Source organism: Lepeophtheirus salmonis, chromosome 9, assembly GCF_016086655.4.
Source record: "Lepeophtheirus salmonis chromosome 9, UVic_Lsal_1.4, whole genome shotgun sequence".
NCBI lineage: Eukaryota > Metazoa > Arthropoda > Copepoda > Siphonostomatoida > Caligidae > Lepeophtheirus > Lepeophtheirus salmonis.
In genome coordinates this window covers 17,623,028-17,645,009 of record NC_052139.2, presented here as the reverse complement: position 1 = coordinate 17,645,009, position 21,982 = coordinate 17,623,028, and the positions used below count along the sequence as shown (strand labels likewise).

At 31.0% G+C, this 21,982-nt stretch overlaps 2 protein-coding genes and 1 long non-coding RNA gene across 4 annotated transcripts in view; all 3 read right to left on the bottom strand.

Moving 5' to 3' along the window:
- The window catches only part of Polr2I (RNA polymerase II subunit RpII15), a 566,921-nt gene that overhangs the window by 154,986 nt on the left and 389,953 nt on the right, over positions 1-21,982 (bottom strand). The gene's annotated exons all lie outside the window — the stretch shown is intronic.
- On the bottom strand, positions 9,079-11,008 carry LOC139906417 (uncharacterized). Its single transcript, XR_011781916.1, has 3 exons — positions 10,313-11,008; positions 10,118-10,257; positions 9,079-10,055 (listed from the first exon to the last, which is right to left on the bottom strand). It is a non-coding gene; the product is annotated as an uncharacterized lncRNA (long non-coding RNA).
- On the bottom strand, positions 13,784-15,405 carry LOC121124669 (uncharacterized). The gene is made up of 3 exons (XM_040719851.2): positions 15,258-15,405; positions 14,578-14,939; positions 13,784-14,518 (listed from the first exon to the last, which is right to left on the bottom strand). Exons 1-3 carry the CDS (start codon positions 15,318-15,320, stop codon positions 14,008-14,010), a joined length of 936 nt encoding a protein of 311 aa, XP_040575785.1. The 5' UTR covers positions 15,321-15,405; the 3' UTR covers positions 13,784-14,007.

The following is a 21,982-nucleotide window of genomic DNA, read 5'->3' as shown; positions in this document are numbered from 1 at the left end:
AAGTTATTTCCGAAGTTATGTTTATCTTTGGAAGTGATATTTGTTGTATATAAGCGTTGACTTAAGGATTTAATTTCTACTTGTGTAAACCAATTGAAAGATAAATAAAATAAAATAAAATAAAGAGTAGGTACTAAAAACTTGCAGTAACAATTAATTACGATTTTACCCCAGTTATATGAGGAACAACAAAAAAGCAAGGCGTGTGCCATTTTCAAAAAGAAGCTCCATACAGCCAAAAAGGACCAAAATTTATGTAGCAACAAAAAGGGTGACTTCTAGCCTGCCTACATGTAGACCTCCTGTAGCCCTGACCTTAGACTTTGCAGTTTGAAACTTCTTGGAAAATAATTCATAAGCTGCCAATCTTTTCGTTGCCGTGTGAAGGCTGTTATTAGGTTCATAGTAAGCTAAAACTATGCCTTATTACGCTACGGAAACTTTCTTATTCTCAGTATTATTTTGCATGGATTTTGTTGAGTATCATTTCATAGTTTTACTTTGCCTCTTTAACGATACTCCACCAAAAATAGACCTAAAACTAAATCCAACAACGATAACAAAAATTGGGAAGGTTCCATAGGGCAATGAGACATAGTTCTACTTTGTCTGTTGCTGCACCAAAAGTAGACCTTTTGATTGTGAAGGAAAACATACTGAATAAAAAAAGTAAAGTATTTCAACAACTCACAAATTGGTTCTGAGTTGTCTTTTCCAGATTCCATAAAAATCACGTTTTTCGCAATTTAGTTAAACTACAGCAAGTTTTTGTGTCCCCACTCATTCCACCTCAACTTCTGGGGTATATGCTATATTAAATTTGAGTTTTTGTGACTTTGGGGTGGATGTGTTGTCGCATAGTCTCCGAAAGGTATGAATATACAAAAAAATTAGAGCAATTTCTCCCCTATCCTGATGTATGAGTTCTACAAATAAGATTGATGCGGCACAGTTCACTTAGTGTACCGATTTTCATAATTGACACATGAAGTCATCAAAAATGCGTCTATACCTAGTATCCGTCTAGACCGAATTTTAAATGAGACGGATCTAGCCTGATTTTCTTTTAGAATAACGAATTAGTTCGATAAAATAAAAATCCTAACGGTCTCAGACCCGTCTCTCGGATTTTCAGACCGAACCCCAACACTAATTAATATAACCAGTGGTATTCATGTTAAAACATATTTATTTAACATTCTAAAAAAAATAGAAAAGGGTTGAGGAAAGCAAAAAAAAAAAAATATATATATATATATATATTTTTAAACCAAAATGGAATTGTTCGTTCACCTTTCATGTCTTTATACACATTTACGTTATATTGGAGAAAAAGGTGGAGAGAAGGGGGAATTGAATTAATAATAGTATTAAATTGATTCTCCGTGTTCCTATATTATTTATGACCCAATGTTTATTATCTCTTTATATTATCTGGGTGGAGTGCATCCTTCTCACGCAACCCCTGCCTGTCTGTGTACCTTAGCATGCATGAAAGCAATTAAAGTCATATATGTATATTGTACGTATGACTCTAATTTCTTCATTTATTGTACAATCCTGTGCCATAAAAGTAAGTAAGGCTACTACTCTCTTAAAGAACAATGGGGGAAGCTGAGAGATAATAAAACATTCTAGATTGAATTCTGAACGGAGTAGGAACCTCTGCAATCTACATTTGGATTGGTTCAAAAAAAAAAAAATACTATAGTTCTACCACTTCAGTCTTGATTAATTTTGTGGTACAAGGACGGGTCCGTATCGGTATTTTATGTTAACTACAACACCTGGAATGACGTAGTTAGTTACTATATCCTTTCAATTGTTGAAGTTCTCCGAGGGGGGTCTGAAAAGTTTTTGACCTCGACGTGAAAATGGCAGGACTCTTATTTAAAAGCTATTCACATCTATCTGGCATCTGTTGTCAGTACTTAGAAAATTTCCAGCCATTTATTCAGCAGTTGATGTGTAATAGTTGTTTGAATGAGTTGATGTGAGTATTTTTGCGGAAATTGGATAAAATCTACTATTTTTTTTTGGAAAGTGTAACCTATAAATAGATTCAAACAATAACAGACCTATAAACACACTTGTGTGTGACTGGAACGTAAAAATACCCATGTATTTTTCTTTTTTTCTAGCTAGAAGGTAAGAAAATAAAAAATTAGCTATGACTAAAGGACTGGCTTATCATCGGTTCTTAGGATTGATGAATGGCCAAAAAGACCGGACTGATTAGCAAAAAGACAGAAAGGGGGGAGGGGGAGACTGATTATGAATGTAATCATAAGGTGCAACTCTAATATTTACATTAAGTAAGCAAAATATGTCTCTTTTACTATCTGAGGAGGAATCCTTTATAACAACGAGCGTGTGAAGATATAGCTCACCCCATCACATCAAAAAGAAGAGAAGAGTACATATAAATAATAATGAATCTGGCTTTAGATTAAGTTTAGCAACGAGCGTGTGTAGCTGAATTTCAGTACGTCTTATATAAAATAAAAGGCGAATACTAAAATTTAGGATTGTAAAAGAAGGGTAAAAATAAGGATTTGTTAGGGACTGTTATTAATAAAACAAATCTATATTGCTAAAGCAATATTTGTCTATTCGTCGACGATTAATAGTTATAAGCAATAAGAAATATTACTTCTTACGCTCTAAATAAAATTTTGAACTAACATATCATCAATAATATTATTATTTAGGGAGTAGTTGTATTTTGCTATAAGGCGGTGCCACTCGTAAATGCTTTGTAAACAAGCTAATATTAAGCAACAACGCTCATGCGCCAGTATAGAATGTAATTATGACTAAATCTCTCTAAAAAATTTATTTACATTAAAATTAAAACGTGATGATCAAAAAAAGGATTAATCCCTATTTTCAGTCATTTCTTATCATAAAAGTATTAGTGAGCAGGACTTAAGATTAACCAGCTTACAATTATGGTTGAGGGGAAAAATCGGGTTTTTTAAACAGGTCTCAAATGAGCGAGAGCGCACTCATTTATTCGAAGAAAGAGCGAGAGTGGGAGCAATCTCACAAAAGGTGTTAGTGAGCGGGGACACGCTCGTTATTTATCAAGGACTTTCGTAAAATTGATTGGACCTCAACTTCATCGCTTCTCACTGTTCTTTCCTCAGATCCGAGTTCCCGGTGTCTACCATATTTTGGTATATATATGTACATATTATGCACTTAACATTGTTCATAGTTATTAGGCGTTTAGGAGCAGACACACTTTGCTCCAAAAATATAGATTAGCTTTGTTAATATAGAAGATAACTCACCAACAAATCGTTAGTGTTAATCATTGTTTAATGGGATTACACTCACACATTTACTTACAGGTTTTTTCCTCAATAATGAAAGAATTATTTAATAGCTTGAAAATAAAAAAAAAACACACATACACACATTGTCCAACAATAACAAAACTTGCAAACTTTTTTTTTTAATATGCACTTTCTTTTTTAAAATGACGAGCTGACATATGGCTATAGATGTTTTTTGTTAAAAAAGAGTTTTCCTCAGACAATCAAACAGACAAACTTTGCTTTATTAATATAGATTCACGATCTCGTTCAATTTGTAACTTGCATCAGCAAATAAGCTGTTGATTTTTCTGCTTCTTTTATCCAAATCAGTATTTTGCACGTTGATTCGTTGAATGAGAATTATCTCGTAAAATAACTTTCCCTATCATTGAACATTAGTTATATAATTGGGAATAATGGTCCAACTACCAAATTATTTTATGGCTTTTTTTTAATTTCTTTTAGGAAGAAAGGTTGTGTGATACATAAACGATAACAACATCACATAGATTGATTTTTTCGGTCTCCATCAATGGACCAATCTTCTTTTATAGAGAATGATTTATGAGTCGTACTCATTTGATTTATACACCAGATTAAACTTCATATGACGTTGTTGTAGGTCGATCTAAGAGATGTGCCGATACGAAAATTTGAGACAATTTCGATTTCCTGTTAATATTATGTATATAGAAATTATTTAAGCAAAAAAAAAAAATGATTAACTATTTTTAATATTTAACTTTCTATTACTTAGGGTTTTACATGAAAAGACATGAATATATCAATAATCACAATTATGACTATAATTATTTACTAATAATTTAAAATTACATTATTCAAAAATGGAGTTCCTTTCTGTGCCCATGACTCAATTTAATCCTGGTTGGCTTATATAAATTGCCGCACTACGGAATAGGCTTTCATTTTCAATGCATGGACCTAAATTTTGTTATGTTGCTCTATTATTATTGCACTTACTTTAAGTTAAAAATTAAAGAAAAAATATTTTTATCCAGGTCGCCTAGAGTCTTAAATCTAGGTTAGTTTAGACTATGATCTCTACTTCTTTTTATGAGTTGACTATTTTAAATAACAAAATTAGATTTGCATCATTAGAACACACCACTCAATGTTCATCATTTTAAAACACAGCTTAAATATCAAGAATTCATCTATAGAATCACTACAGACATAAGTTTAAATGGAATCCATTTATAACACTTTTTTAGAGGGTCCACGGTTTTACCTAGCTAATACTATAATTTACATAGTATATAGCTAATAACTGTAAATGTTTGGGCTCCATTTCTCCTAATGAGTATTCTGAACGTTGATTGGTTGAATTGTATTATTTATTTAATATAGTTACTAAAAATCATAAGAGTCTCAGAGCGTTCTAGGATTTTCCGATACAAACCCAACACACTTGTAGAGATTTCAGCTTGTACAGAAGTTTCAACTTGTACACTATATAAAAGTTATATATTGGGTAGTTCAGAGGTCTCCACAGGATTATAAATATATATATATTTTTTTTTTTTTTTTGGAGGGGGGGCGGGAGGTTTTGTTTTTGGAATTTTTTTTGAAAAAAACCTATTAAGAGAAAATTAAATTTCAAATATTACATTTTTTTGAAAAGTCTACATTTATTCATAATAAATTAATTTTTTTGGAAAAAAAATTCTAAAGCTAAAATTCCTTAATTTGTGGGCGGGGGGGGGGAGGGCTTCAGCCCACTCTTGAGAACACCCCTGCAGGTACATATGCTTATTAGTATGTCAAAGAATAAGGAAAAATGATTGAACAATCTGATGTATCATTTTTATGAAGTCTAGATGGAAATTATACTCAGAGGTATTGAAAAAACAATTAAGAACGAGTTACTTACCTAATATATAGAAGTTATATGTATATAGAAGGTGCATACATACATGCGTGGCTCTTTGTGGAATCGATACGAGAAAAAAAAAATATATATATATAACAGTACACTCCCTATATAATATTTAATGTTCATTTTATTGCACTTTTTCCCGACGGTACATAGTCGATCATTCAAGCCTTGTAGATCTTAAGAAATACAACAAACGAGGGTCGTTTGAAAAGTAAGTGCAAAATACGAGAGATGGCTCTAGTGGTGCAATTCGAGGTTACGTTTAGTTAATTTAATAGTATCTCTTGGAACAACATACACCAATTTTCCGCCAGAGCGGTCTATTTATTTCTGATTGGCATTGATTTGAATCGAGGAATTGGCCAGAAAGATTATGGTGACTGTCTTTTGGATTCGCAAGGAATAATCCTCATCGACAATCTAGAAAAGGGTAAAACTATTGGAGGTGCATATTATTCATTGTAATTGAACCATTTGAAACCCGAGTGGCAAGAAAAGCAACCAGGATTGGCCCACAAAAAATCCTTTTCCATCATGACAATGCACCAGCTCATATCTCAGCAGTTGGGGTCGCAAAATTAATGGAAATAGGGTTCCAACTCGAGATGTCCAAGGCACTAGCGATATCACACACGTTCAGTCTCCTGTCATCCATCAGCATATCATCGATTTTATCAATGATTTCTGGAGAAGTTCAAGAGAACGTTCAGCGTCACTTGTGCCCATATGGCCCTCAAAATTTTTTGAAACCACTTGTAAACTACTGTTTTAATCGAATGTGAAGAGTTCCCATAACGTTTATCAAGCTTCTTCAAGTCTCCTCAGACGTTTTGCCTTTCATAAAGTAATGCTTAATTAACACACAAAAAAAATTTCCTCCATTTTTTGAAAATCACTCCACTTCCTCGATTCAAACGAATGCCAAAAGTTATACAAGTTGTAACTTGTATAAGCAAATTGTACAAGTTAGAAAAAAAAATAAGATGACTAATTTTAAATGAAGGATGGGATGAGAATAATACAATCATTGACTATTTCATGAATGATGAATATATGAATGGTGTTATTTGTGACTATTTGTATACAAATGACACAAATATTTAATAATCTGTGGAAAAATTGATGAAGTTTAAACTCTCAAAGTACATAATAACCATTGAATTCCTATAAATCAAAAGGAAATGATAGGTTCAATCTAACGTTGAATTAGAATATTATAGGTAAGTAATGCATTTTAAGACAAAGAAAATGCTACTTGTACAGACATCCCATCCCAACTTGGGAACAACGTATATTCTTTAATTATTTTCATTTGTGATTACACGTGTTGGATCGGTCTAAAAGAACTAAAAAGACTCCAGTCATATCAGTTTGGTCGTAATTAAATTTGTCAGTCCTAGGGCCGGTCCTTATTGCTTTATTACGCTAACTATAACAGTAGAAATGTCGTTACAACTGTTCGAACCTCTTTCAAGATACCTGAAGTTTCAAGTACATAGCAGTTGTATGTCTAAAACTTATTATTATCCGATTAAGGTTTCATTTATTATTTTCTTCGTTTTTATATTTTTCAATCTTAGCTATGAGTGGAAAAAGATGGCTAGGACCGTAGGACTGAAAGACGAAAGACGAATTGGACCGATAAAAAAAAGAATGTAACGGGGGACGGATTAGGCAATCAGTCATATGACTTAAAATACTTTCGGGAAAGAGCACTAATGGGAAAAATAAACAATTCAATCTACAAACAAGGAAGACTATGTTCCTAATGTAGATGCACTTCTTTTTCTCTTTTCACTAGTGGGAAACTCACTCACCCCCACACACCCCAACTAGCTGAAGGAACATGTAGCAGCTTCTATTTTTAATCCAATCAAAATTGAGAACTACTAACCCCTACCATCCTTGCCTTGAGTCCTTTACTAGGACCGATCCAAGACTAGTGATGACTGAATAACAATTCGTTAAAAGTGCAATCATTTTTCCCCGCTTTTTTATTTTTTTTTAACATCTTAAAGCTGTTTTCTTTTCTATTAGTAAAATAGCTAGAGTTGTAAAATTGTTCTAGGACACTTTGCCAGAAAGAATAATTAATGTATTTTATAATTATTCATCCTGTAACAACTATTTAATTATCTCTCAGACTACTACAATGACAAACACATCTTTATAATTATAAGATCAAAGACAACCTCAGGATGGAGGTATGTCAATTAAGACTTGATTAGATACATAGTAGCTACGACACATTTGATATAAATGACTGATTCATTTGGATTGTCCATTAATTGATTTATAGACTTTTTCTCTTGTTTAAAAATGTTTTCTATTTCTAATTTATAATCTTAACTATTTCAGAGTTTTTTTTTCTAATAGCGGTTGAAGCACCCTTATAACAAAATGTATCATTTATTAATTAATCAATACTTAATCATTGCAATTCGTGGGAATTAATTCAATATTTTATCCTACCAATTTACTGTAAAATGAATGGGAATCATTATTACATAGTATGGCAGCATGAATTATCATCAAATTTATGTATTATTTTTTGCAACAAAGTGTCCATTCGGCAAAGTTTCCGCACAAGGTAAAAAATCTGACAGACCGGTATGCTAAAAAAGAAACTAAAAAATAATGCGGCAAATCTGACCATTCGAAGAATGTTTGGGAGAAGAGTATTTAATTCAACTATGGAAGGGAGGGTATCAAGACAAATTCCACTCCGTATCTAGCAAGGAACGAGGTAGGTTTACTCCCTTTTACTCAATTCAGGAGAGCAGCTTAGCTGATAGGACGTTTCATGACATCTACGCTGAGATGATCTATGAAAGGAAAAAAATAAACAAGACGTACTCCTTATCTAGCAAGAACATTGGGAGGAATAACTCGGATGGTGATCCTAAAGGACTGACATTAATAGCTCCTCAGTGCCACTCTCCGTCTTTCATGAGCAGTGATGCTAATTGGGCATGTGTTGCGTCTTGACGAGGGAGAGACACAAGCTTATTTATAGTAGGAGAGATCCAGGATGACCGAGAGACATGAGGAAAAGAATTCACGTGGAGGAATAATGTAACACTGTTTATAAGATCATGTGTATTCTAACTATACTCTAATTTATTTACACAATACGAGACTATTTATAATACGTAAAACACAGTACTTATAATACATAGACGAACATACAAGAAGTTAAGAACATGTAAGGAAATATTAAATACATAACAGCATGTTAAAAAAAGAAGAAACCTACATTAACATGTTAATCCTCACATTTTAAAGGAGGGTAATTTAGTGGTCGTAACATTTCATTAGATCAGCTAGAAGTTTATCTGTGACGAGGTGGGAGAGGAAGTAAACAAGGAAATAGGTAGGAATTATTCTGATGTTGATCCTGAATTATAATTTGAATCCAACTAGGACTTATACTTATAACTACGCAACAGATCATTAGGGTTACGCTCCGTTTTTCATGAGCACACGCAAATGTAATTACTAAGATATTCACTCATCAGAAATTAAATAAGAATGATAACATCTTTGGAAAATGAATTGTTATCATGTCACTTTTCGCCTTTTTTATCGTGTTCAATCCTTAATGTCATATTTTAATTTGATTCTTATTTGAGTTGTAGCTTAATAATTACATTAAAGCCTATTTTGAATAGCTTAACCCTTTGATTATCTCACTATAGTTATTTACCCGCTATTAAAATAAAAATGACTATTCTTACAATTAATAAATATGTTGAGTTTTTAACTCCATTTCGACATTTTTACACCATTGTTTTAAATATTAACCCTTAGTGGGTCAAAAAGGAAGGAAATAAGAGTATGTTATAGGTATAGTTGATAATATTGTAGAGAAAAACGCGTGCAAGAAGGAGGGGGGAAAAAAGACATATGGTATCATTGTTTAAAATACTGATGTGATTATCATCTGCCTGCTTTATTATGATTTTTGAGGGTATAACGAATGTATTTATTATCAAAATGTTTAATGAAGATATACTACGTATAATTGACTTCGACGTTTTTTATCCGTTACAGTAGATTTGAAAACGTCACACTCCATGAAATTGTAATTCATTATGAACCTTATTCTCAGAATAATAGCTAATGAAACGACAAAGTAGAGTATTTGAAATATATTTGAAGCTCAAAGTTTAAAAAAGAAGGCTTTAATTAAATATAATCTACATACTAAAAAATAAACCATTAAACATTTAAGTTAAATATACAAAATTAAACAATTAAAATCATATAACTATTAATAATAATAAATTATAAATACAGAATATTGAAATAATAGATTGATCCAAATAATATTTTCTTGTTCTGACGTCGGAATTCAGTTAAATATGTCATAACTTTAGGTTGCAATACACAAGCGAGACGTGGAGTTTAATCAAAAAGATAATCACCCCTCTTCTTCATGTGGAAGTTGCTATATACAATTGTGCACAGGATAGATATATCTCTACCGATGAGATCTAACTAATTATTAATAATAAAGTAAATGTCAAAATCATAAAATTAGACAATAAATATAGTAATAAAAAATTTTTATAAATAAATTCATCGTAAAGATTTAGAGCAAAGGCTAATTATGTAGTAATGTCCGGCGATATTACTCCCTATTAAGAGCATCAAAAAAGATTTTTCCCCGTTATTTAGGTATGCTTATATAACAACATACTATTATGATGATGGATATACACAATTGTTAATTATAATGCAACACCCAATGTGTTGTGACCATTTAAACAGTTGTTCGCCTTTTATGAGTTTTCTGAACACCATTTCTTGGAGCCCATCAACCATAGCTAAGCCTTTAGTGATAAAAAAGTAATATTTATTGACTATGTAATATTGGAAAACCTAATTATCATACCCAAGTCTTAAAGCGAAGTAAGTAGTCTCAGACAAACTAGTTGCAAACCATCCAATGCTACTACCCCTGTTGTTGTGACCATTTAAGCAGTTGTTTTTGCCCTTTACTGAGTTGTGTATCATAATTCTTGATATGTTTAGCTAAAATAGAATCATATTTTATGGTTAGATTTAAAAAAAAAAATTGAATACTTACTGTGAGATAGTACAAAATTCAGAGTTCCATTTCGATATTCGTAAATACTTTTTACTAATAACTTGATCATCATTTGGTGTGGATGACTCAAAACATTTTTATATGTATTTCTATATATGACATCAGTACCAACATCCTCCATTAATTTAATGATGGTTCCTCGGGAACCAATATGTTTACCCTTGTATTTCTCCATAAATTTTTTGAACGTAGATGATTAGCAATGGATAAGGTTATATTACATGCAATAAGCATCGTTGTGAGATCAAAGTTAAAGTCTGACTTGATGTATTCATCGTCAAATTGATCTTATAGATGAATATCCATACTCTTGTTATGAGATGAGGATAATGAGTGGCGTATAATTCTAGACAGGGGACTAAAGGCACATTTATATCGACAAATCCGACAAACCATCTGTTTCTCATCCGGTAAGTATTTTCCAAATTCCTGGGCCTCCATTTTCATAAATCCAGACAGAAGGCGACGTCATTTTGGGGATTTTATTCAGTTCTCTATCGACTATCACCATCTCATATTATATTAATATTGAATAATAAAGGCGGGAATGATAACGTTCATGATTGATAGAAGAAGATGTATATTATTTAATCAATGATGCCATAAGTAATTTTTCTTTTCTCCTCGCACGCTTTTCTATTCTTACCAAAATTATCACCCTTAGTTATAGGATAGCTAAAGTAAAGGTAGAGTTGAATAGTTTGTAATAAAAAAAAGAACACAAGGGAAAGGCGAGAACAAGACATATGGTAAACCTGAAATATGACTCTTGTAACTCTCTGTTCATGATTTTGGGAGAAAACCTGAGTTACTGCTATAAATACTGCTGTGTTAAAATCATATTTAATTTTAGCCCTACTTTTCGGATGCAAAAACATCTTTTAAGCACTCTAGAAAAAATAATTATTGATTTTCGGCCAAAAAAACCCTGCCCCGAAAATTACTTCCTAATGCTTATTTTTCTAATCTATTTTCAAATTAATAAGCAGAAACTCGCGAATTTCGTAATCATTGAAGCCTTTTTATGCTTAAGGCAATAGTTATGTAATATTTTAAGCTTATAAAGTACAGTTTTAAGGTCACAAAAAAGGTCAAAGATCATAGAAAAGGGAGTCCAATTTTTGAAGGTGACCTGTTAATTTGATATTCTGTTTAAAAAAACTTTATATTTTTAAAGATTCAGTCTTTAAAGTGTGTTTTTAAACTCTATAGCCATTTAAAAATGACTTTTTTTACAAGTAAAGTGATTTAAAAGTGCCAATTTTAAAGATATCTTGCTCAATTTCATAAGTTTCATTCATATTCCTTTTCTAAAGCGATAGATAAGAATATAATCATTATTTTTAATTTTGAAGAAAATCAAATTATATCCCAACGAAATACTTGGGATAGGGTTAACGATCAGAGCCTGAAAAAATGAACTTCTTTAAAGAGGAGAACCTTCTACATTTAAAAAAGCTATAGTCCAGAGAAAATACCATAATTATATTTAAATTCCTATATATTTATTTTTGTATGCTTTTTTTAAAAAACAATTTACACCAAAGATCGGCAATAATACATACTTCAGAGGGAGAAGTTAACACTACGACGATGGATTAAATAATCGACAATAAAGAAAAATGAGCACATGTAGCACAATGTCTAGCCTTTTCTGATATTTAAAGGTAGTTTTTTCATTACAATCTACTTCAATCTAAGTATAGGTATGCGAAGGGGTGAAATGAAAACATAGCTGTTGGTACATCACTCAGAATTGTGAACAACTTTTATTTTATGTTCAAAGTCTGTATTTGTCTCCGTTTTTGAAACCAATAACCTGGCTATGCGTTTTTATTAGGGGATATGCAACTCCAGAATTTAGTACAGCATGTCGATAGCCAACATAATAATTAGAATTATGTTCCTCCTTCAGCCATAATGAACATATATACTTAGACAAACTCGCTAATCCTCTTCTTGCCTTTTTTTAATTCGTATTCAATATACGCTCTCCCCTTTTCCGTTTGACCAATAATTCTTTTTTTAGGATTCTTAATTTTTTAGTGTTTTTTTTTCGAATTGACAACCCGTACCTTTAAAAAAACTATGAGAGACGGGAAATAGATCTTATTTTATGCAAAATCAACTTATTTGCAAAAAAAAAAACACTTCAGCGGGCAGCTTCTATAGTAAAATATTATAATTGTTTGCCCACAGATAAAAACGCATATAAAACAAGATCGATTCCCCGTGTCTCAAAGTTTTTTGTTTTATTTAATGTATAAGTTGTGGATTCGAAAATGTACCAAAAAAATTCAAAATTCAAAAAACGAATGACTGTACTAACATAAAAAGAGAAAACGTCTATCGAATACGAATTAAAAAAGGAGGAAAAAGGATTAGCGAGTTAATTTTATTATAGTTGACAAAGGATCATATTTCTAATTATAATGGCCAAAGGATGTAAGAAATTCAAATGTTTTCTATCCACGAGTTTTATTAAATTCTGGAGTTATCTAAAGCATTAATAAAATCATTTGATATAAAATATTTAATACTGGTAAGTCCTAGTATTATTATTATTTTTTTTTTTAAGTAGGAGATAGTGTTGGATCAACCAAATAAACTAAATAGACTGGACTCATATCCCTCCTTATCTGTCTTTTATGGTATTTATAATAGCTGGAATTACGTAGCTTTGACTTATCGGTCCTTATTACCGTTAAATGGCAAAAAAGATTGAAAGAGAGGAGAGGGAACGGATTAGGAAATCAGTTCTAGGGCTGATTCAACACCAGATGGCGGGAATTCATAATTTCATCACGATTTATTGTGCGTTGTGCTAGGAGAAGCAACCTATTTATTAAACTACTAGATCCCCAACACACGTTAAACATTATTAACACTCTATTGTACAACGCAACCTTTCTTGTGAGAGGAAAAAAAAAACAGAAAATAAAACCAAAATGAGTTGGTAGTAAGCCAATTCTTTCTAACTATGAAATTATTATTGACTAATTAGAAGGAATTGTTCACAGTAGTTTAATATTATCTTACAACCAATCAACATTCAGAACACTGATAAGGAGAAAAGAAGCAGAAGCATCAGGACTGACAACAAAATATAGTGTTTAACTTTTTGTGTTGGCAAGGTAACGTCGTGTGCAAGAATGAATAAAAAAGAACGATTGCACAAGCCGTTTTTTCTTTGATAATCTCTTGACTCTTATTTTTCTCTACGTTTTCCCCATTCTTAGGTATGTATAACCGTGAAGGAGTGTGAGATATAATTTAAAAATAAAACAAAGAAAATATATTCAAGTGAACATATTTTAACAAGGATCCTAGTGATGAAGAAGGCAGGAAGGATGTCTTGAATTAAATTTATATGACCTTACCAAAACTATAGAAAGGAACGTTTATCTAGAGATTTAATCTTCTTCATTACCTTTATGAATATAATTGCAATTCACATAGTTTTGATCTTGTTACATAGATAACCATACATATATATTCATAATACGTATATTGTACTTCATAGTTACAGCCCATACAACAGCATACATACACCATTCGAGTAAATTATAAATATACATATCTGGAATTAATCATTATTTGGCTTCAATTTTTATATCTATAACTAACACGTTTCAAATGTCAATATGAATAATATAATTACAATAACAATTTATCTATGTAATGGGCAATTCTTTAACGACAGGATCCTTCTTTACTGGCCTCCGTACTCTTCGTCTACGATCCCTTCTATTATTATTAGAGAGCCCATGTGAACTAAGAAGAGGAACGCCATTGCTATTCCCATACGATCCCCTGTTACTATCCCCCTTCAGTAAACTATCATCAATCCCATTCGATCCAATGTTACCATTCTGAAAAATCCCTCCATTACTCCCAGATCCAAAGAGACCTGCCCCAAGAACCATAGGACCCCCATTATTTCCTACACCAATGCCACCTAAATTCGTCATGGGATTACCATTGGAGTTATCATGGCTAACCGAATGCTGAGCATTATTTCCATGAATCCCAGGAGTATTGGCTCCGTTATTCCATTGGTATGGAGAGCCCTTGTTCCCAGGGCAATTGTCGAATTCCGAACCATGTCCCATACAACTGATTCTAAAAGAACCAAAGCAGTATCTCGTTCGACCTCTACATCTTCGGCCACACGACTCTGGGCAGCTAATGATAAATAAATAAACCAACTTGAATTGTTATATAAATTAAAATGGCCTCCTTACGCGTCATTTGTCCATTCGCTCCAATTGCTCCATCCCCATCCCTTGGTTATTAGAGGTTGCGTATGAATCATAGTGGATGGATTGATGTGTGCCATAAGATGTGACGGAACGTTGGGTAGTATACCTTGTTGATGTTGTTGTTGAATATTTGGAGACAGTAAGTGATGATTCTGTTGGGTATGTGTCCCTGTATGTTGAACGTTTGATGTTGGAGAGGACAAAAAACCTCCTTTGTGATTGTTAGTCAATAACTCTTCACAATACGAGGGATAAAAGGGACTCTTATTGTCTTTCATTTTCTTACAATCTGCGATCGTTTGATCCCTCGAGGCTGGTGTATACCAGAGCCATCCTTTAGAAGTCTGGATAGATCAAAAATTATTATTTTTATATGATATTATGTAAAACATTTATAAGAGCTTCTTGATCTTAGTGTTAACTTTGTCCCGTCGCCGTTACATTTATGTTTCGTCTTTATTTCGTCAATGTTTCATCCAATTTGTTTTAATGAGACGAAACATTAAAAAAAAAAAATTCTTGTACTCATTTTCATGCAAAAAAAAGTTTATTGACGAAATTAACATTTTGTTTAGTTATAAATGACGAAATTAACACTGGTTGATAACCATTAAGGGAAAATACTGGAGCATATCTTATAGATGGATAAAAAAAGGTCTTACCGTTATTAATTGACATACGACTAAAAGCCTAATGTAAATTTTAAAATTCAATCTTTGATCCATTTTCACGTCTTACAACAATTATTATCAAACATTGTTCAACAAAAGGAACTGAACTCTAACTTAATTTTTCACGACTAGAAAAACTAGTTTTAACTTCCGCTATGCTTGGCTGATCATTATTTGTTCTGCAGTAGCAATAATAAAAAACGAGGCGTATATAACAATTAATGTGATGCCGCTGCGAAATATTATTAACCTTATGTTTTCTAATTAGGAATAATAAAAATAAGACCATGAATGAATCTTGCATAAAGAGTTTCATGAATCATGATCCTTGTGCAACATTTTCTTGTAGCATCAGAGCCTTAACCAAGATTATGAAATAAGTGAGGGTACAGAAGGGGTGTCCGCAGGATTATATTCGGGGATGCCTTGGTTTGTGGATTTTTTTTTTTAAATGTTCAAAAATTCCTTAGCTATTTACAAAATATTTTAAATAATAAATATTTTTGAAATCAAAAATCCACAGGTGTTTACAAAAAAATAAGAAAAAAGGGGGAATTCCTTAATTTTATGGGGGGCACAGCCCCCATCCCACCCCTGCCGAAACCTCCTGCATAGACAAATTATACTCTAGGTATTTATAGGAAAAACTTGGATTAAAATAACAGTTTTAAGATTAGAAAAGAAAAATGGTTGGAGTTATAGTTCTTTTAACTTCCACAACAAAGATAAACGGAGGTTATGTCTTTGCCTATGTTTGTCTGTTTGTTAGTCAGTAAGTTAGTTAGTTTGTTTGTTAGTCATCAGGATTATGGCAAATGTTACTGAACGATTTTGATCAAACTTGGTACAAAGATTATATAGTTTATTTTTTGCTAATTTTTTAACAGATCTTTGTGTCGTTAACATATCACTCTCTCTCTCTCTCTCTGAATGATAAATTCCTCTCTACTTATTGTGGATTTTTTTTAAATGCACAACAAAATTATAATATATATGTTTAAATAGAATTTAAAACATTTTCCCACCATTAATACTATTTTAAATGTTGAAGGCTCATGTAAAAAAGGGCATTAATTCAGAAAATAAATAAATCTCACTCCTGCCTTCTCATCGTCCTTTAAGAAAGCCCATCTCTAATTATAATTTTAGTCCTTCATGCACGTACACGTATCTCCCCATTTCCCTAAACTGTGAGTTTAATTTGCGATTCCAATTCTTATGTATTACTGGTATTTAACTATTTATTACTTTTCTAGGTTATGAAAAAAAAATATGGGGACGAAGAATTCCCCGATCAATTTCTTGAATTTCAGACGGGACCAAATTGACGGCACAATTTCAAATTTCCACTAAAAATACCAAATTTTATTATCCGTGCAAAGACTGGAGTTTTATGTTCAACTCTACCCATCACGCTTTTTCTGATTGCCCTGTTTTGAGAGTAGTCAAATATTTTATTCAATTCAACATTTGTGTGGCAGAAAACATTACTTGTAACTTAATAAAGGCAAATATACTATTTGGAGCTTATAAGAGAAATAAAAATACTTTTCCTGTTCACAAAGCCGTGGAGTTTGCTCTATTAAATATTCAATCATTGATTCACTCTCCATTACATGTGGAAGAATTAAGAGCTATAATGATATGTGTAGCTGCTCGACATTTAGCACTTTCTATCAAAATCCCTCTGTCATCATCTTCGTTGTGGGCATGAGCCGGAAATATCATCAAATTTGTTCCTTCGAGGTCCGTGCAATATTTTAATCTTATCAAGTCAATAATAATAAGACCTCGTCGTTTTTTATTAACCTTAGTTGATGTTTAGACATTTTTTGAATATTATATCAGGTTATTTTACTTCAGGACATTCAATATGAACTATAATGTTCATTTATGTTGTTTTTTAAAAACGTAATAGTCCTGTTGCTTTTTATTTATATGATCTATTTGTATCTTTATGTGTACTCATTATTTACACTGTTTGTATAGTAGAATATTAATAAATTATTTTAACCAAAAAAATAAAAAAATAGCAACCACGAAATTAAGGAATTATTTCTTTTTTACAAGAAAATTTAATATTTGTTTTTTTAATTTAATATTAAATTTTCCAAATTTTTAGTGAATATTTGTAGATTCTTGAAATTTTTTTAATTTTGTTTAAATGAAATTTATATTTGAATAAATTTAATATTTGAAATTTACTTTTACAAATTTTTGTTACAAAAAAATCCAAAAACCGTGTGCTTCGAACGAATTATAAATTAAAAACCGTTTGAGGCTTCAAATCCATTCTTAAATTATTTTAATAAGTATTTTAACCTAGCACATTTAGGCTAGAATTAATATATTATATCTATGAATAGATTTAGATTGTCATTTGTATCTGACTTTTATTCACATAAACAATATTAAAACTTGTTGAAAATAGAATAGAGTCAACTATAGTCATTGTTATTCGAAAAACATTGTAAAATTAATGTGCAAGCCTGTGAATCAGGAGTTATTCCTCAGGAACTAAATTTTATTCAACCCATCAACGTTCATAACAACTAATAAGAGAAACAGTCATACTGAAGGCCTACATCAAAATACACTGTAGAGGGTGTAACAACAAAATCTAACGTTTCAGATATCCGGATTTATGACAAGAGTCGAATCGGGTTTAAGAAAATACTATCTTTCATATTTTATAGAAATAATATGAAAAGCCATAATTTTTTGGGGCTATTAGATGGAATTGATGAATCATATTCAGGTTTAAAATAACATACCAGACATGAAAATGATCTGGAAATATCTAACATCTAAAGTATTTGTACATTAAATCAATAAATTTATTGATGATGTGTAATAATATATTCTGTCTTGATTTTGTCCTTTTCTTCAAAAGATCCGAATATTTTCATTTTAGTTTTACAAAAGGTATTTATCAAATACTTTTATACTTATATACTCAAATAATCAAAACTTATTTTCCTATATATTTGGTTGTTAACCATTTATAGGTCAGAGGAGTGGTATCAACTCTTTAACTCAGAAGGCTTACTTGTCCTATTTTAAAACACCAAGGGGCAATCAAATAAACCTTGGTCACCTCACAAAAGATGTAATTCTTGTAGACTTGTCATTGGACCATGGAAAAACAGAATCAGATGCCGTTTGGTGATAACCAAAAAACCATTCCTCTAATATAAAATTTTAAATATAAGTTGGAATTTAATAAATTAAATTTCTAATCATTCCTACTCACTTTGATAATAGTATTTAATAAAGAAAGATCAACAAGGTTCATGACCATATATATATATGTAACTCTTATGAGTGACTCTATTTCATATAACAGGATTTAATAATGATATATAGTATTGAGTCTCAACTTTTGTGTTCTAGTCGGGAGTATATCATTGTGAGATAATTTCAAGTAATATATAACTCATTTGCAAGTAAAGTCTCGATTCCAAGTCTTCATCACTGGTTGTTAGTAGAAATTATTTATTTTCCAATATCACTCTATTCTTTGCTTATTTATCGGCATGAGATTTTTTTATTCAAAAACATTTTATTCTTATTTAAAAACTGTTGTCTTGTTAGAAAAGGCGCATTTTCTTAAGCATACAACTTCACCTTGAGTCTCTGGTGCTGATGAATGATCAAGGGATATTGTACGATGAACGATTCATTCTAAGCTTATAAATTCTTGCCCATAAGAGATATCTCCATTTTTAGCATGCTGTGAACAAGATTCTCGTGATGTCTGAGGAAGGTTAGCACGAATTGGTTCAGCTCTAATGAATATCTCATGTTAATCAATATCAAAATAACCCTAATTTGTTCAGCAAAGGAGAAGACTTGAATCATTCACCTTCATGGACGAGGTTCAAATCTTGTTCTACATTAGGCTAACAATAAAATCTTCTTTTTTTTTTGCTTGAAAAATGGTTCGTAATTGTACAAAAATATTTAAAAAAAGTTTCAACAGTTCAACAATTGAAGTTGATGGAAATTTAGCTCATGATCCTTTTTTTTATTTCTTTCGCATATCGCAAGATAACAATCTGACTAATAAATATAAAAATTTGTAATTACGTTTAAATCACATTAAATTCAAGGAAAAAAATTAAAAATTTTAACTACCATGGCCTTAGTGACCTTTTTATGACCTATTTACAGAAATTGACCATTTTAATTCAATTTTAACACATACGACCAGTAATAAAAATCTAGGTCATCCTAGTCAAAAATTGTACCTGTAAAAAAAATTCATTTGGATACATTTTTATTCTTTTTTCTTGATGATGTATCAAAAAAAATTATGAATGAGTTTAAATTGAACAAAGAGTACATATTTATTTAGTAAAACAATGCAATGTTTTTTGAGACTATAAATTCAAATACCGGCAACAATAATGGAACTTGTCTTTTACTTGAAAAATTAATAGTCAAAAAAACTTTTACCATTTACTTAAAGGCACCATATAATGGAATTAGTTATTGGAATGTTTTCTAAGAGTGTCTGGGTGCAACATCGTCACCACATGTTCCTTTCTTCAAAAGATTTAGAGAAAATTGGCAATTAATCAACAAAACTATAAGCATGAACTGCATATGAAGAGGTGACCAGTTTTTTCGAAGGCATGCGAGATAGTACTATTTAATTTGCAAAAGATAATCTTAAAAAAGACATTAAAGAGACAAAAATCGAGAACTATAGAAACTAGTAATTATATTTCTTATTGATGTCCCTGCGTGTGGAGTTAAGCTAATGTCGCCTGGTGCAAATTCCACCATGTCTGTTGGCTTTCTAAAATGATATAGGTATAATCTCAAGATTTGGAGATTTTCTAATTGACTCCAAGGGATGAACGAGGGTTACGTGATGTTTGTGTTTTCATTGTAAGAGTATGTGTCAAAACTTGGGTAAATGCATATCAGGCCTCCAATTATTCATTGAACAATCTCAGTCTAATGAAATTGTTTTATCGAATATTCCTCAATTTATAGACATATTTACAAATCCGCATGTTGCAAATTTTCCAAACATTTATAGTATTTGTAGAGGAACTCGTTCGACTCACTTTCTTCGATGATAGAGTAAGTTGAACTAAAAAAAGTGAAAGACTCTCTCGAAGTTAAGCGTGAGAGGACAAAAAACTTAACCAATGATTTTATACATACAAAATTTGAAGACTTTGTCACGAAGAAGTAAAACAAAATTAAGAAAATTTAGAACTACCTATTAGTTTTTTAGAAGTTGACCCAGCACTTTGGAATGGTAGAGAAAACTACATTGAGGCATCAGAAAAAGATGCTACTCTCCACGTATGCAATGATCTTGCTGAAAGTGGAGTGGAATTCATCACTGAATATAGAAGGTTAATAACAAATGACAGTCACATCTTCAATGTGTTCTAGAAGTCATGGAAAACCATCGAAGGATCTACCCAAACACCAATAAGAAAATACTTAACAAAAGTTAAAAGCATTTGTCTAAAACTTACAATTAGAAAATATAAATTATTTATGTATATGATGTTATAAAAAATATAAATATACTGGTTTGAAGATTAATTTACTAAAGAAATTTAATAATTTGTGCTGAATAAATCTTGTTTCTAAATACGTAAATATAAATAAAATAAGTACTTGTTCATTTTTTTGATATATCATCAAGAAAAATGAATAAAAATGTATCCAAATGAAATTTTTTTTGTTGTTACTATTTTTGACTAGGATGACCTACATTTTTATTATTGGTTTCATATGTTAAAATTGAATTAAAATGGTCACTTTCTGTGAAAAGTTAACTAAGGCTATGGTAATTATAAATAATTTTTTCGTTGAATTTATTGTGATTGAAACGTAATTACAATTTTTCATATTGATCAGTCAAATATTTGGGTTGCAATATGCTAAAGAAATAAAAAAGGGTGAGGCTAAATTTCAATCAATTTCAGTTGACGTTACATTGAAAACATTAATTTCACTTTTGTTGAAATAATAATAAATATATTTTATTGTAAATTTAGTAAGCTCAGTTTATTGTTTTAACAAAAAAACTGTAATTTGAAGTATATGGACTTTATTTAAGAAAATACTGAGTTATTTCCTTAAACAAGAAATTTTTTAAAACTTTAGATCCCTTGAGCTACCTTTAAATATTTTCAAAACTGTTCAAACTTTTCTTAAATGTTTTTTGTACAATTAAGAACCATTTTTCAACCTAATTCATTTACTTTTCCATAAAAGTTAATTTTATAGCCACCTAAATGTGAGTATATGTGATCAGGGGCAATCACTTTCAAAAACTCTTAGAAAATTTGTTTGGATATAAAATACATTAGGAGAGGCTGAACTTTTTAAGTTTTTCGACAAAAAAAACTTAAAAAAAAATCAGAGGCTAAATAAATTTAAAAAATATTCTGGAAAATATAATTTTCGTTGGTTGCCTAAAGAATTGTATTGTATAAAAATTTGGTTATTAAAGTATTAGTTTAAATTAACGTCTAACGAAAATATGGATTGTGGTACATTTATACCTTCATCGTACAAACATATTTGAAAGCATGGCGTTCTTCTCCCACAGCCGTAGATGCTCGATTTACTTATTTGAATTTGATGGAATTACTGCATAATTATTTCCGAAATCATTTGTCTAATTTCAAAAACTTTTTAATCATTCATGTATTTATGTTAAGAGCTTGTTGGTTCTGACT

What these genes read in the sequence shown, in the direction of transcription:
- LOC121124669 (XM_040719851.2), bottom strand. Translation starts at nt 15,320, where the DNA reads ATGGATCAAAGATTGAATTTTAAAATTTACATTAGGCTTTTAGTCGTA. An exon ending in TCGTATGTCAATTAATAACG is followed by an intron (nt 14,940 to 15,257) that starts GTAAGACCTTTT and finishes TGATCTATCCAG; the next exon opens with ACTTCTAAAGGATGGCTCTG. An exon ending in AGCGAATGGACAAATGACGC is followed by an intron (nt 14,519 to 14,577) that starts GTAAGGAGGCCA and finishes ATTTATCATTAG; the next exon opens with CTGCCCAGAGTCGTGTGGCC.